The sequence below is a fragment of the Kogia breviceps genome, chromosome 16 (genome assembly GCF_026419965.1).
Source record: "Kogia breviceps isolate mKogBre1 chromosome 16, mKogBre1 haplotype 1, whole genome shotgun sequence".
Classification (NCBI taxonomy): domain Eukaryota; kingdom Metazoa; phylum Chordata; class Mammalia; order Artiodactyla; family Physeteridae; genus Kogia; species Kogia breviceps.
The window spans coordinates 15,355,803-15,369,411 of NC_081325.1; the positions used below are offsets into that span (position 1 = coordinate 15,355,803).

Here is a 13,609-nt window from a genome sequence, read left to right on the forward strand (position 1 = left end):
GTATTCTGTGAGCCCAGTATTTGTTATTGGTATGACAAAGGCAGAAAAGGGACCACAAGAAAACTACAGACCAATATCCTTTGTGAATCTTGACACAAAATCCTTAACAAAATACTAACAAACAGAATCTAGCAACATTTAAAGGGTTATGTACTGTGATTAAGTGGATTTATTCCAGGTGCAAGGTCAGTTTAACATGAAAGTCAGTCAATGTACTATACTGTATTAATAGAATAAATGAAGAAAAAAATGCATGATCACCTCAATGGATGCAGGAAAATCCAACACCCTTTCATGCTAAAATAAAAGAACACTCAACAAACCAGGAATAGAAGAGAATTTCTTCAACTGAAACGACATTTATGAAAAACACATTGCTAACATTGTACTTAGTGATGAAAAACTGAAGACTCCCCCCTGCCAAGATTATGAACAAGATAAGGATGTACACTCTTGCCACTTCTATTCCACATTATACCAGAAATTCTAGCAGAGCAATTAGGTAAGAAAAAATTAATTAAAGGCACACAGATTGAAAAGGAAGAAGAAACACTATGTTTATTTGTTGATGATTATGGTCTATATATATATATATATATATATATATATATAGTCTCTATATATTTATATATATATATAATGCTAAAGAATAAAAAAACCCAAAACTATAAGAACTAATAAACAATGTAGCAACATTGCAGTATACAAGATCAGTATGCAAAAGTCTGTTGTATTTCTAAACATTAGCAATGAACAATCTGAAAATTAAAATAAAACAATTCCATTTATGGTAGCACCACAAAGAATAAAATATTTAGTAGATTTAACGCAGGAAGTGAAATACTTTTCCACTGAAAACTACAATACCCTGTTGAAAGAAATTAAAGATGCCCTAAATAAATGGAAAGACATTTCGTGTTCATGGATTGGAAGACTGAAGATTGTTAAGATGGCAATATTCCACAAATTGATCTATAGATTCAATGCAACCTCTGTCAAAATTCCATCTGCCTTTTTGTGTTCCAGAAATAGGCTGATTTTAAAATTCATATGGCCATACAGGGGACCTTGAATAGCCAAAACAATCTTGAATCTTCCCAGTTTCAAAACTTGTTACAATGCCACAGTAATCAAAACAGTGTGATAGTGGCATAAGGATAGACATATAGTTCAATGGAACAATTTAGAGTTCAGAAATAAACCCATGCATCCATCATCAATTGATTTTTTACAAGGCTGCCATGACCATTCAATGGGGAAAGAATAGTCTTTTTAACAGATGGCACTGGAACAACTGGAAAACCACATGGAAAAATTGAAACTGGACCTATATCTCACACCATATCCAAAAATCGACTCAGAATCAAAGATCTAAATGTAAAAGCTAAAAGCTAAAACTCTGAGAAGGAAACAGGTGTAAATCTTTGTGGCCTTGTATTAAGCAACAAGTTTTCATCTTTTATACAATAATGGATTTTTAAATAAAAATATAAGTAAAATGCAGAGTCACATAATGTTGAATACTTGCAGTAGGTCAGTTTATTTTTCCTGTTAGTTAAATATGCTGTTAACAATTATAAATAGATAGGCCTACATATGGTTACTTTTGGGCTCTAGTTGTATTTAAGCACAACTATCTGGAAAATACATATTTACTCCTCCCCAGAGAGAATGTGCTTTTGGAAATGGATAATATAATTATGTATTTTTATGGATCTAAATATAAAACTACCATAAATTGGCTATGAAATGAATATAATAATCATATTAATAACAGCATGCTAGCCTATCAAATTCAACTAACATTAATGCCAGTGAATATTTAAAAATAAAAATTTTCCTAGCACTGAAAACATAATAAGTAAAAATAAATTGTACTAAGTTTATAAAAATGAGATGAATTGGGGAAAATTTTTGATAGGGCCAAAAATATCCATATGAAATATTTGCTTGCTATGAGGGGATATATCATTTTTTGACAAAGTGTTTTGTCATTGTGTATTTTAAACAGAGGAAGTCCAAGCCAATCTAGAGTTTTCAAAGTGTATAGCTTTGCCACCAGGAAATTAATTTACTTGAGTATGCTCTTTATTTTCATTAATGTCAAGATCTGAAATTCCCCTGGAACAAGCATTAGTTTTTTGCCCACAAACTGCAAAATGACAAGGAACAAGAGTGATTTTCCTTATGCAAGCCATCATCAAAAGTTGGGTCTCCTGTGTAGAGCCCAGCCTTTCTATGGGTGTCATATGTATGAACCTAATTTGCAGGATTCAGACAAGAGCTGGCTACTGTTGCTAGCCAGGCCTCTGATGGAATATAAAATGGTAATGGCGATTGAACTGAGGTAGAAAAATGCACTTGCTGTAGAAGCCACGTCTTAAAAAGGAAACCAAAGATTTGATTAACAGTCCACAGACTTGCAATGTGTATTTAATAGCAGATCAGGAATCTTTCTTGCTTTACAACTGTATTAGTTCCTTTTCATAAACAAAGATGTAAGCAAAGCAAGCATTTGAAAGCCAAAAGGCTGTCGTTAAAAACAAAAGTAAACAAAAAGAAAAACATCAAGGTACCCTGTTTTTATTCTGAATCTTACGAAGAAGAAAATCACTTATCCACTGAGTAGTAACAGGTTAAAGTAATGAATCATACAATATTAAACCATGATGGAATTTGCAGAAACCAAAAATGTGCAGATTCACTCTTATGATTTACCGAAAGACTCTCTTTTGCAAGTGGTAAATCATTAGCAGTGGTGTTGCTCTTGGTAACCGCAGGTCCTAAGGGATGGTGCATAATTAGTATTGCTTCCTACTTTCTGTATATCATCATGGTGGGGTGAGGCTAGTGCCATCTCTGTCATATATCTAATTTCCACATACGTGGATACATTTTTGGATCTTTGTTGCATTCTTCTCATGGGTGTACTTATTCCTGCACCAATAACTGATATTTGAATTGTCAGAGCTTTATAATAAATCTTGATATCAGGTGGGGTGTTCCATTTTATTTTCTTCACCTAGAGCACTTTGGGCATTCTTGGCTTTTTGCTATTTCACTTAGGTTTTAGAATCAACTTTATATTTCTCAAACAGCAATTGGGAATATGGTTGTGATTACTTTGAATCTATATATAAATTTGGATAGAATCAATATCTTTATGATCTTAAATAATTCAAGTTATGAACCTGTTGAATTTTCCCTATTTATTTAGGGTAGAGTTAGTGTCCCTTAGAAAAATTTTTATAATTTTCTCCATATAAATCTAAGAAAATTTTGTTATATTTTTTCCTAAGAAACTTACAGTTCTTGTTTAAGTGGTATCTATTTTTTTTTTTTTTTTTTTTTTCGGTACACGGGCCTCTCACTGTTGTGGCCTCTCCCATTGCGGAGCACAGGCTCCGGACGTACAGGCTCAGCGGCCATAGCTCACGGGCCCAGCCGCTCCGCGGCATGTGGGATCTTCCCGGACCAGGGCACGAACCCGTGTCCCCTGCATCGGCAGGCGGATTCTCTACCACTGAGCCACCAGGGAAGCCCCAGTGGTATCTATTTTTAAGTTACATTTTAAAATTATTGGTTGCTGTATATAGAAATGGAATTGATTTTTGTGTGTTGATTACATTAGATCCAAGCATTAACTAACTTTTAATTTCTGATGATTTTACTTTGGGTTTTCTGTATAGACATTTATATTATTTGAGACTAGATGACATTTTTGTTTCTTTCTTTGCAATCTATAAGCCCTTTATTTCTTTGCCTTGCTTTAATATGCTGATACAACCTCTAGCACGATGTAACTAATAGCAATGATAATAGACACTTAATTCTGATTTTAAAGGTAATGCTTGCAGTATCTCACCACTAAGAATTAGGTTTTTAGTTGATTAATCAGAAAGGAAGTTCTTTATATTCTTACATGCTCTTAGTTATTAATTATGAATAAGTGTTGAATTTTATTAAGTGACTTTCAGAATCTATTGAGATGTTCATGTGGCTTTTTTCTTTTACTTGTTAATCTGGTAAATGACATTTATATTTTTTCTGGTGATAAAGAACTCTTGCATTCCTGGGATAATCCTAAATTGATCATATTATTTTCTCTTTTTGTATAAACCACTGGATTTAGTTTTGTTTATTTTTTGTATGTTGACTAGTGACCTTGCTCAATTTACCGATTAATTCTAAATTTTATCTGTAGATTCTTTTGTAAACTTTAGCCATACATTCCATCACATAGTCAGTGATTAATGAGAGTTTTGATTTTTCTTTTAATTTTTCTAGCTCTATGGTACTGTATAATGTTTAACCAGTGCGATGTTACAGTGTTGAATAGAAGCAGTGAGGGTAGTCACCCTTGTCACCCTTGACTCATCTTTCTAAAATGTGGGGAAGGAGGGAAAGCTTTCACTAGTAGATATTTTGTAGCTAAGCTTTATCAAATTAATAAAGTTCACTTCTGTTCTAATTACTTTAAATTATGAATGAGTATTGAATATTATCAAAAAATCTTTTCTCTATCTATTTAGATAGCCATATGGTACCCCTCCCCATTATTTGCTTAATGTGGAGAATTTCAAATGTCAAAATAACCTTGCCTTCCTGGAATAAATCCAATGGGCAAAATGTACAATCTCTTTTTATATATCTCTTGATTTGTTTTATTAATATTCTATTTAGAATTTTTGCATCATGTTCATGAGAGAGATTGCTCTGTAATTTTCCTTTTTTTCCAATGTCCTTGTCAGGTTTTGGTAACAAAGTTATACTAACCTCATAAAACTAAGTGGGACGTGTTTTCCCTTTTTCTCTTGTCTGGAATAGTTTGTGTAAAATTGTTATGACTTCTTTCTTAAATGTTTAGAAGAATTCCAGGTGAAACCAGCTTACCTGGTGATGTCTTTGTGGGAAGGGTTTAAGTTACAGAATTAGTTTTAAAAATAGATATAAGACTATGCATATGTTCTATTTCGTCTTGTGTTAGTTTTGATGAATTCTGTTTTTCAAGGTATATGTCCATTTCATCTAAATTTATTGTCATCCTTTTATCTTTTTTAATGTCTGTGGGCCTGGTAATAGTAATTTGTGTTTTATTTATTTTTTTGTTTCTTTTTTTAGTCTTGCTAAGAATTATGGACTTTGCTAGTCGTGTCAGAGAATCTGTTTTTGATGTGATTATTATGTTTGTTTTCTATTTTGTTGATTTTTTTCCTTATCTGTATCATTTCCTTCCTACTACTTTATTGGTATTTTATTTGCTCTTCTTTTTCTACCTTCTTTTTCTGTTGACCATGCTGCTCAGTTTGCAAGATCTTAGTTCCCTGACTGGGATCCAACCCATGCCCCCTACAGTGAAAGCGTGGAGTCCTAACCACTGGACCACCAGGGAATTCCCTTTTTCTACCTTCTTGAAGTGGAAGTTATATCATCAGTTTTCAAATTTTCTTCTTTTGTAATATATTCACTTAAATATGTTCATCTTTTATTTTCTTCTAACACAGACTTAGCCATATCCATAACTTTTATGTCATATTTTTATTATCTTTCACTTCAAAGTATTCTCTCATTTCCATTGTGATTTCTTTTTTGACTCATGAATTATTTAGAAATGTATTTCCAAATATATGAAGATTTCCTAGTTATCTTTTTATTATTGATTTTGAGCTTAATTCTACTATAGCCAGGAAATATATATTGTATATCAGTCCTTTTATATTTGTTCATACTTGCTTTAGGGTCCAGCATATGACCTATTTAAGTGAACGATATCCCCCTTACACTTGAAAATGATGTGTTCTGTAGTTATTGGGTGCAACGTTCCACATGTGTTAAGAGGATAAACATTGTTAATCTTGTGCAGATCATCTATAGTCATGATTTTTGATCCGCATGTTGTATCAGCTACTGAGAGATATTTTTTAAAAAAATTTTTTAACTGTGATTGTGGATTGGCTTATATTTCTTTTTAGTTTTGTCAGTTTATGCTTTATATGCTTTGAAGCTATTTCTCAATATTTAAATTTTATTCATTATTTTTTCTTTGAACCATTAGTTACTTAGAAGTACATATTTGCATTTTTGCTATTAAAGTTTTTAGCAAGGGAATGAGGCAATAGAATTTCTTAAAAAGAATTATTGGACTTCCCTGGTGGCGCAGTGGTTGAGAATCCGCCTGCTGAGGCAGGGGACGTGGGTTTGTGTCCTGGTCTGGGAAGATCCCACATGCCGTGGAGCGGCTGGGCCCGTGAGCCATGGCCGCTGGGCCTGCGCGTCCGGAGCCTGTGCTCCGCAATGGGAGAGGCCACAACAGTGAGAGGCCTGCATATCGCAAAAAAAAAAAAAAAAAAAGAATTATTGATGATGATGTCGATTTCCTTCTGCCATGCCCCTTTGGCATCCGCTGGCTGTGTCCTACTCCACAGTTATAAACCTAAACTATAGACTTAACAATTAAGCTGATGTATGAACTAGTGGCAGCACCAGTCACTATGATCCCATGATAAATTCAGCTAAACCCTCACATTCGTATTGTTCACTTCTATCCTTCTCTCTCAAACCCTGGGTTGGGTGACGTGGATTCTGTTGGCTCTTACTGGTTTTTGAATACTAGCCTATGACTTTAATCTCTAAGAGATCTTGATATATACTAGAGATAATCTGATTTAATTGACTAAATTGACCTCATCTCAAAGTGAGTTATGGTAAATAAAAACGTTAACAAGTATAAGCAAGTATATCGCACTGGTTTCCAGCTCCCAGTTTTTTGAGATAATAAAATGTGAATCCTTTTTATCACTGAACATTGCCATATTCATTGCTGATGGTTTCTTGAACAAAATGAGGAGGCAGTTTTCTTGTTTGGTGGACATTCTGCTATTTATAAAATCCTCCCTAACCTGAAGCATACACGTAATGTAAAATTCAGTTTGGTTAAGTCCAATAGCTTCTGAGAGTTTTCCATGGAATTTTGGTGGTCGGCAAAGGACTTATTGGAATAGAAATATCACAGCTTCTGTGCTGTGTGCAGATGCTCACTGAGTGTGATAAAGGAATCATTCTCTATCTAACTGAGCACATATTCTGAGCAATTAGGCCAAGTGCCAAAACCATTAAGGCTCAAATGCCAAGTGCCAGTAGGGAGGGTTCTGTTACTGGATTTAGCAACCAACCCCTGGCTCACTTACCAGAGGGGGGCACTCCAGGCTTCGTGATCGCTGTGCCAGCCTGGCTGAGACTCAGCAGCTGTCACCCGGCTGCTGCTGGCTTCTGCACGCTCTCCCCATCGCTGCCTCTGTCACCCCCTCTTTTGCCCATCTGCCCTCCATGTGGCTGCCACTTGAGTGGTGGGCACACAGTTGGAGGCACCTTACAAGTTGAGTCATGACACCAGCTGACACATTGCATTCACCTTTCCTGTGCCTCCATACCCCCCAAGCCCCTGCTCCAGCTTGGCAGCCTGAAAGGAAAGGATTGCCAATTCCTGTTTCATAACATTTCAAGGGCTCCATTCTGAGGCTCTGGAGTATCCTGGCACTCAAGGAAACTGAGCGTGGGGGTGGGAGAGGGAGAGCCACACAGGAAATTATGGACATCCAGGCAAACCCTGGCCTGCACCCAACAAAACCTGGGGAGACAGGGAGCGAGAGTAGCATTTGTAACTCCAAAATTGTATCAAGGCGAGCTGAAGTCTGGTTCTGTCACTTCCCCATCCTGCCCTGTCCCACAACCATCAACCACCCCCCCCGCCAAAAAAAAAAACCAGAGCGGTGCAATTTCTTAACAATTTGACTTTTATCCAGAACTGAGGCTCTTTGTTTGTTTGAGCTAAGCATTTGGTCCAAGACTGTCTTGATTCTTTCTGTGGGAACTTGGATCGGCACCCGCCACCCCAGGCCCCATAGAAGAAGCAGATGGGGATCTTGGCGAGGTTCGGAAGTCCAGGACTCGGACAGGTTGAGAGTTCTGTTTGCCAGGCTGACTGGCTTGTAATTAAAAAGCTTCTCCTCCTCCTCTTTTGCACTTCTGAACTTATCTGAGGAATCAAGAGAGTGTTTAAGGATGCCCAGAGTCAAATCTGCATTTGAAGTCAAGGGCTTACCAGCAGGCTGGTCAGGGCAATGGGGCACACCCAGTGCTCTCTGCACGGTTAGGGCTGGGCCTGGGCCGTGCCACCCCCCTTCCCCTCTGTTTGCATCTCCAGTCCCTCACCTACGCTGCGCCTACACTAAACACCCCTGGACTGCAGGATTCTGAAGTGGGTTTGGGGTCTTGTTGGTGACACTGACACCAGATTGTTAATGTTTATCTGCTTTGCTAATACTCAAAAGAAAAGTCATCAGTCTCGACATTTTAACGTGTGAGTGTCCCGAGGAAGAACGTAAACTTGCTCCTTTGGACTAAGCCGTGCTCGTTGTCAGATTGAATATGCATGTTAGAAGCTCAAGAACCAAGTGAGGCATGACCGCCGGCGCCTCTTGGGGTGCTAAGGACTCGGAGTGATGTTCACAAATATCTGGTTTTCTCTTTAAAATGTTCTAAGAGCGCCGAGGAGCTGGGGTCTTCTCCCTCGAGGAGCTCTTCGATGGGGCATTGGTGATTTGGGGAGCAGATGTGGAGGGGGCAACAGGAGAAAGCACCGTGGTCAGTGCCCACCTGTGACGGAAGAAGAGTGTTATTTCTCTGTGTGTTCATGGCGGGGGGGGGGGATCGTTTACTGATCTCACCAGAGTCGTGTGCACACTTCCAGGGCAGGAGGGGAAGATGTCACTTGCAGGGGCTTCCTCACAGGTCGGCAAGGACTGTGCTGCTACCTGGGGGTGTTTCCCCCCGTAGTCATTCTCTGATTCTTAGATCTCCCTCTCACACAGCCAGGCGGCTCCCGTATCCCTGCTCTGAATTCTGCCCGGAAAGCAGAAGTGCCAGTTGTCCAGCTTGCTTGGGTAGCCACACCTGGAGGAGCCCTGGAGACGGTGGACGGACAGGGATCTCTCCTCTACAAGACTAGAGCTTGATCTTCCGAAGTGCAGACGCCCCAGCAGTAGGGGAGACCTGGTTACCGTTAGTTGGTCCCGCTCCGAGCCATCACTGCCTGAAGCAGCTCCCGGCTGAGGGTTTCACCAGTCCTTCAGAGGGCCCCGTGGCCCCCAGGGTCTCCTCGGGCCTCGTGGCACAGCCAGGCACTCTCGGGTTGTTCCCACTCACATATTCATTTATGCAATTTTGTTTCTCTTGCAGTTTAACACAGGCATCTCTGTCTCTCTCTTTCACACCCAGGCACAGTGAGATTTAGTAACCCATTTTAATGAGGCAATTATATTTTAACTCTATTATGTGCAATTATCCACTCACTTCAATTGCCTCAGCTGGAGAGCCTGGTGTTGAGGTCCCGCTGGCACTTGCTTGCTGGCCCCTGGGGGCAGCTGGGTGGCTGGGCCTCTGAATGCTGGAACGCGGACACTCCTGCCGTGCCCCCCCCCACCTCCCGCCCCGCCCCGCCACTCTCCACAGGTGGCTCAGTGCTACCACAGGGCAGGGACAACTGCAGTTTCTGGCCCACCCAGTGGAGCTCTTGATTGCTGTGTGGGTGGCCTAGATCTTTCCCATCTGCTCTGCTGTGCTGGCTGGGTTGTTTATCCAGGCCCCAGAGCCCCAGGTAGCCTTCGAGCTTGGAGGGACCAGAAAAACAGACTTGGGTAATCGGAGCCATGCACCTTGGTCTGGGAGGTTTTTTCTATAGTCATCTAGGCTTTAGGTACCTAGGAGTGAGGGTGGAAGATGGGGGCTGCTGTATGCCCGTCCTACCTTTGCAGGAAAGTCCCAGTGGTAACTTTAAAAAAGAAGGTTTTAATTATATCTGCTTCATGCAGAGTAATATATCTAATTTATGTGGTAGGAGAATGCATAACAAAGCAGTCACCTATGGACTTAACCACCCAACTTAATAACTAGAATATTTCCAATACTTTTGCATCTACCTGTGGCCATTTAGTCCACCCTTGCCTATGCTTAGAGGGAGCCATTTGCTTGAATTTTGTCCCTACCTTTCACTTGGTTTTTTCAAACTTTTATCACATATGTATGTATCTGCATTTGTTATTTGTTAGTTTTGCTTGCTTTGAGTTTAATTGAAATGGTGTCCTTCTATAGGTAGCCTTCTGTAACTTACTCTTCTCCACATAGTGTAATGTTAAAGATTCATCTTTGCAGCTATGTTGAGTTGCAGTTCACTTACACTCCCTGCTGTATAATATCCCAAGTTATTTGCCCATCCTCCCATCAAAGGAACTTCTGGCTTTTCTTGATATTTTTTGTTTTGTTTTTTTGGTTTTCATTATGAACAATGCTTCCATACATTCCTGTGTACATATACCAGTGCACATGCGCGAGAATTCCCCTATCTTGGAGTGGAATTTCTGGGTTGTAGAGCATGAAAATGTTCAAGATTATGAGTGCCAAATTGTGTTCTAAAGCGGTTCAACCAACTTGTAGGCCTTGCAGCCAGGCAGTATCTTTTGCGCTTTTTCAGATTCCTAAGTGTTCTATGTCCAATGTGACACAACGGTTAAGAGCATTATTTGGATATGAATTCCAGATGTTGGCTCTGGGACCTTGCAAAAACTAGTTGTTCTCTCCTCTAAGCCTCAGTTTTTTCATCTGTAAAGTGTGGGGAAATACTTGAGTGCAGTACCTAATATCTAGTGTTCACCTTGGCAAACTCCTTGCTTTATGAAAATGCAGCATCCCCCAGCAACCCAGTGCCAAGTGGAACAAACCAAAATCCCCTGTGCTGTTGTTCAGGATATTAGCTACTTAGTACCATTCACAATTTAAATCTGTCCTGCAAAGAAAATGAGAGATCAGTAAGATATCAGAAGGCATAAACATTTTCTGGTTTGTATCAGAGGTGGTAATTTGGTGATTTACCTAATTAACACCCACCACTACTGCTGGTATCTCGTACAGATCAGTTGGGTTTTCTCTCTGGGCTGTCAGTGGAACACCTGTGCCCTCAGAGCCCCATAGACAGCGCGAGCTACACCAAGACTCCCTCTCATTGGAGCTGCCCTCAGAGACAGCTAGTGATGATGCTACAAGCAGTAACGTTAGGACCGGCCTTTTACAAAGCACATTTCTGTAAGGCCTATCATTGTCTCCCCACTGAGGTCCTCATAGTTAAATGTTATTTCTATTCCCATGTCTTACAGATAAAGAAACTGAGCAGCGTTAGAGGCAATTAAGTGACTTGTGTCATGTAAATTGGCAGAAGCTTGACTGAGACCCAAGTCTTCTGTTGCTGGATCCAGTGCTTTCCCCACCTCCTCACTTTGTCTTTTTTTTTTAATGTCTTTATTGGAGTATAATTGCTTTACAATGGTGTGTTAGTTTCTGCTTTATAACAAAGTGAATCAGCTATACATATACATATGTTCCCATATCTCTTCCCTCTTGCATCACCCTCCCTCCCACCCTCCCTATCCCACCCCTCTAGGTGGTCACTGTGTCATGCTCCCTAGTACGTGTTCATTCATTTTTTCCTTTCTATGTTATTAATATAATCCACTCAATTATAGAAAACCAAAAAGAAATCCATTTGGGTCTGCGGAGGTGGCTGTAGCCAATAGCCAGGATACCGAACAAAGTTCGCTGTCAAATTTGCTTTAAGGACAGTTCAAGAATTAAATTGTGAAAGGCTCATTCATAATGAGAAAGGCTTCAGATCACGGGCTTTAATTTCGCCACGTTTTTGGTTTTTTTTTTTGTGTGTGTGGTACACGGGCCTCTCACTGCTGTGGCCTCTCCCGTTGCGGAGCACAGGCTCCGGACGCGCAGGCCCAGCAGCCATGGCTCACGGGCCCAGCCGCTCTGCGGCATGTGGGATCCGGGGCACGAACCCGCGTCCCCTGCATCGGCAGGCGGACTCTCAACCACTGCGCCAGCAGGGAAGCCCCACGAGGAGCTTTTTCACCAGGCGTTTTCACCACTGCCTCATCGTCTTCCCCTCTGGTTTCTACAAGACCTCACTTGATAATCTTAATCGTCTTTTTAATGTTCACTTTCACTAAAAAAAAAAAAAAAACCTCTCTGGGCTCAGGCATCAGCTGCTCATCGGTGACTGGGCCTCACGTCTGTCTGGCTGCCGCTCAGATGGTGAGGGCCCAGCTGTGGCTCTGCCCTGCCCCACCGCCTGCACAGGCCAGCAAGAGGACACAGTGCCACCGCTGGGGTCATTCCACTCAAGACTGAGGGATGAGAACCACCCCGATTCCCAGTGACTCAGGGCCCAGCCTGCCCTCCGGAGTCTCTCTCAGCAGGTCACTGATCCAACCGTCTTTCCGACTTATTTCCCACAGATGCTGAAAGGCGCCCGCCCCACTCAGGTCACACTGCAAGAGTTCCAAGCACTTCTGTGTGCACCGTCTTGATGTCGAGCAAGATCAGCCAGGTGTGATTGTCCCGGAGGCATCCAGACGGAGGTGGAGTGTGCGGTGAGCCTCAGCCTTCCCCCAGGTCTCCCCCGTAAGACCCTGCCCTGCTGTCAGTCCTAGCACACGGTCATCACAGAGAGTGGTGGCTGGACCCTGGAGCAGGGAGTTGAGGAAGTGTATCGGCCCAGGTGTTGTCTCTGCAGGAGAAACATGTCTCAGACATGTTTCCTGCCCTCAAGGGAGCTTATCGTCTTTATTTCCTCAGCTCTTCATTGTTTGAGGGCAAGAGCTGGGTCTTACTTTGTGTTCTCTGCAGGGACACCAGCCCCTGAATATTAGTTGAACTGACTTGGTCTTTGAATCTCAGAGAAGTGCTCAATAAACACCTGAGATGGACTTTGCTGAAGTGAATCCCTGGCACTGTAGTGTCACATAATTTACCATCTACTTCCTGGCTCTGAGACCCTTCTCAGACTCCCTTTCCTGGCCTGAGAACTCAGTTCTTGACCTCTCATGGATGGTTCCAGTACACAAGTACTTGACTGCACTTACACTCTCTTTAGAAAACAGAAAAACATCCCTCTTCCTATTACCCTGGGCTCCCTTGCCCCTGCTGAGGACCTGAAGGGTTTTCCAAAGCAACCAAATACTCTAGCCGGAGGTCCTAGTCTCAGACCAGCGACCGCTAGTAAAGACCTATACTCCTGTCCATTTCCCAGGGACCGAATTCCTTCTATACACTTGCCATTTTGAATCACCACTTTGGGGCCAGGCACTCTGTATATTTCACGTCTCACCCTCACCTAAACCCCACAAGGCAGACATCGGTATGGCTGCTGTTCAGTGAGAATCAGGAGGGTCTGAGAGGTTGAGGCTCGTTCCCCAGTGGCAGAGCAGGGCTCAAAGGCAGTTCCGTCCCCTCTCTGCTCTTCTTACCTCTCCACTCTTACTTCCATCCTAGCTACGGGCAGGGAGAAATAGCAAATCTGTCTCCAAGGCAACCGGAGGAAGGAGGGTGGCCTTCCGAGAGTGCAGCTCATTTGGGATATTTATGTACACTTGTTTCTTGGGAAGAGGCTTGGGCTGGGGTTGAAGCAGCAATGAGCACTTTCCAGATGGACTTCCCTGGCTGTTTGCGGGGAGAGGGCTTCGTGTGATCTGGATTCCCCTAACAGTGAGAG

At 41.5% G+C, this 13,609-nt stretch overlaps 1 protein-coding gene across 8 annotated transcripts in view; it reads left to right on the forward strand.

Moving 5' to 3' along the window:
- The window catches only part of COG6 (component of oligomeric golgi complex 6), a 336,439-nt gene that overhangs the window by 69,409 nt on the left and 253,421 nt on the right, over positions 1–13,609 (forward strand). For 6 of the 8 annotated variants that reach the window (XR_010837125.1, XR_010837124.1, XR_010837126.1 and 3 more), the window contains one exon: positions 12,354–12,488. Coding sequence is in view for 1 of the 8 variants with exons in the window: in XM_067016224.1 (XP_066872325.1) it covers positions 12,354–12,360 (7 nt within the window). In the remaining 7 variants the exon portion in view is untranslated. Of the gene's footprint in view, positions 1–12,353; positions 12,494–13,609 lie in introns of those variants that run through there. The other 2 variants (XR_010837127.1, XM_067016224.1) reach the window with 2 other exon arrangements.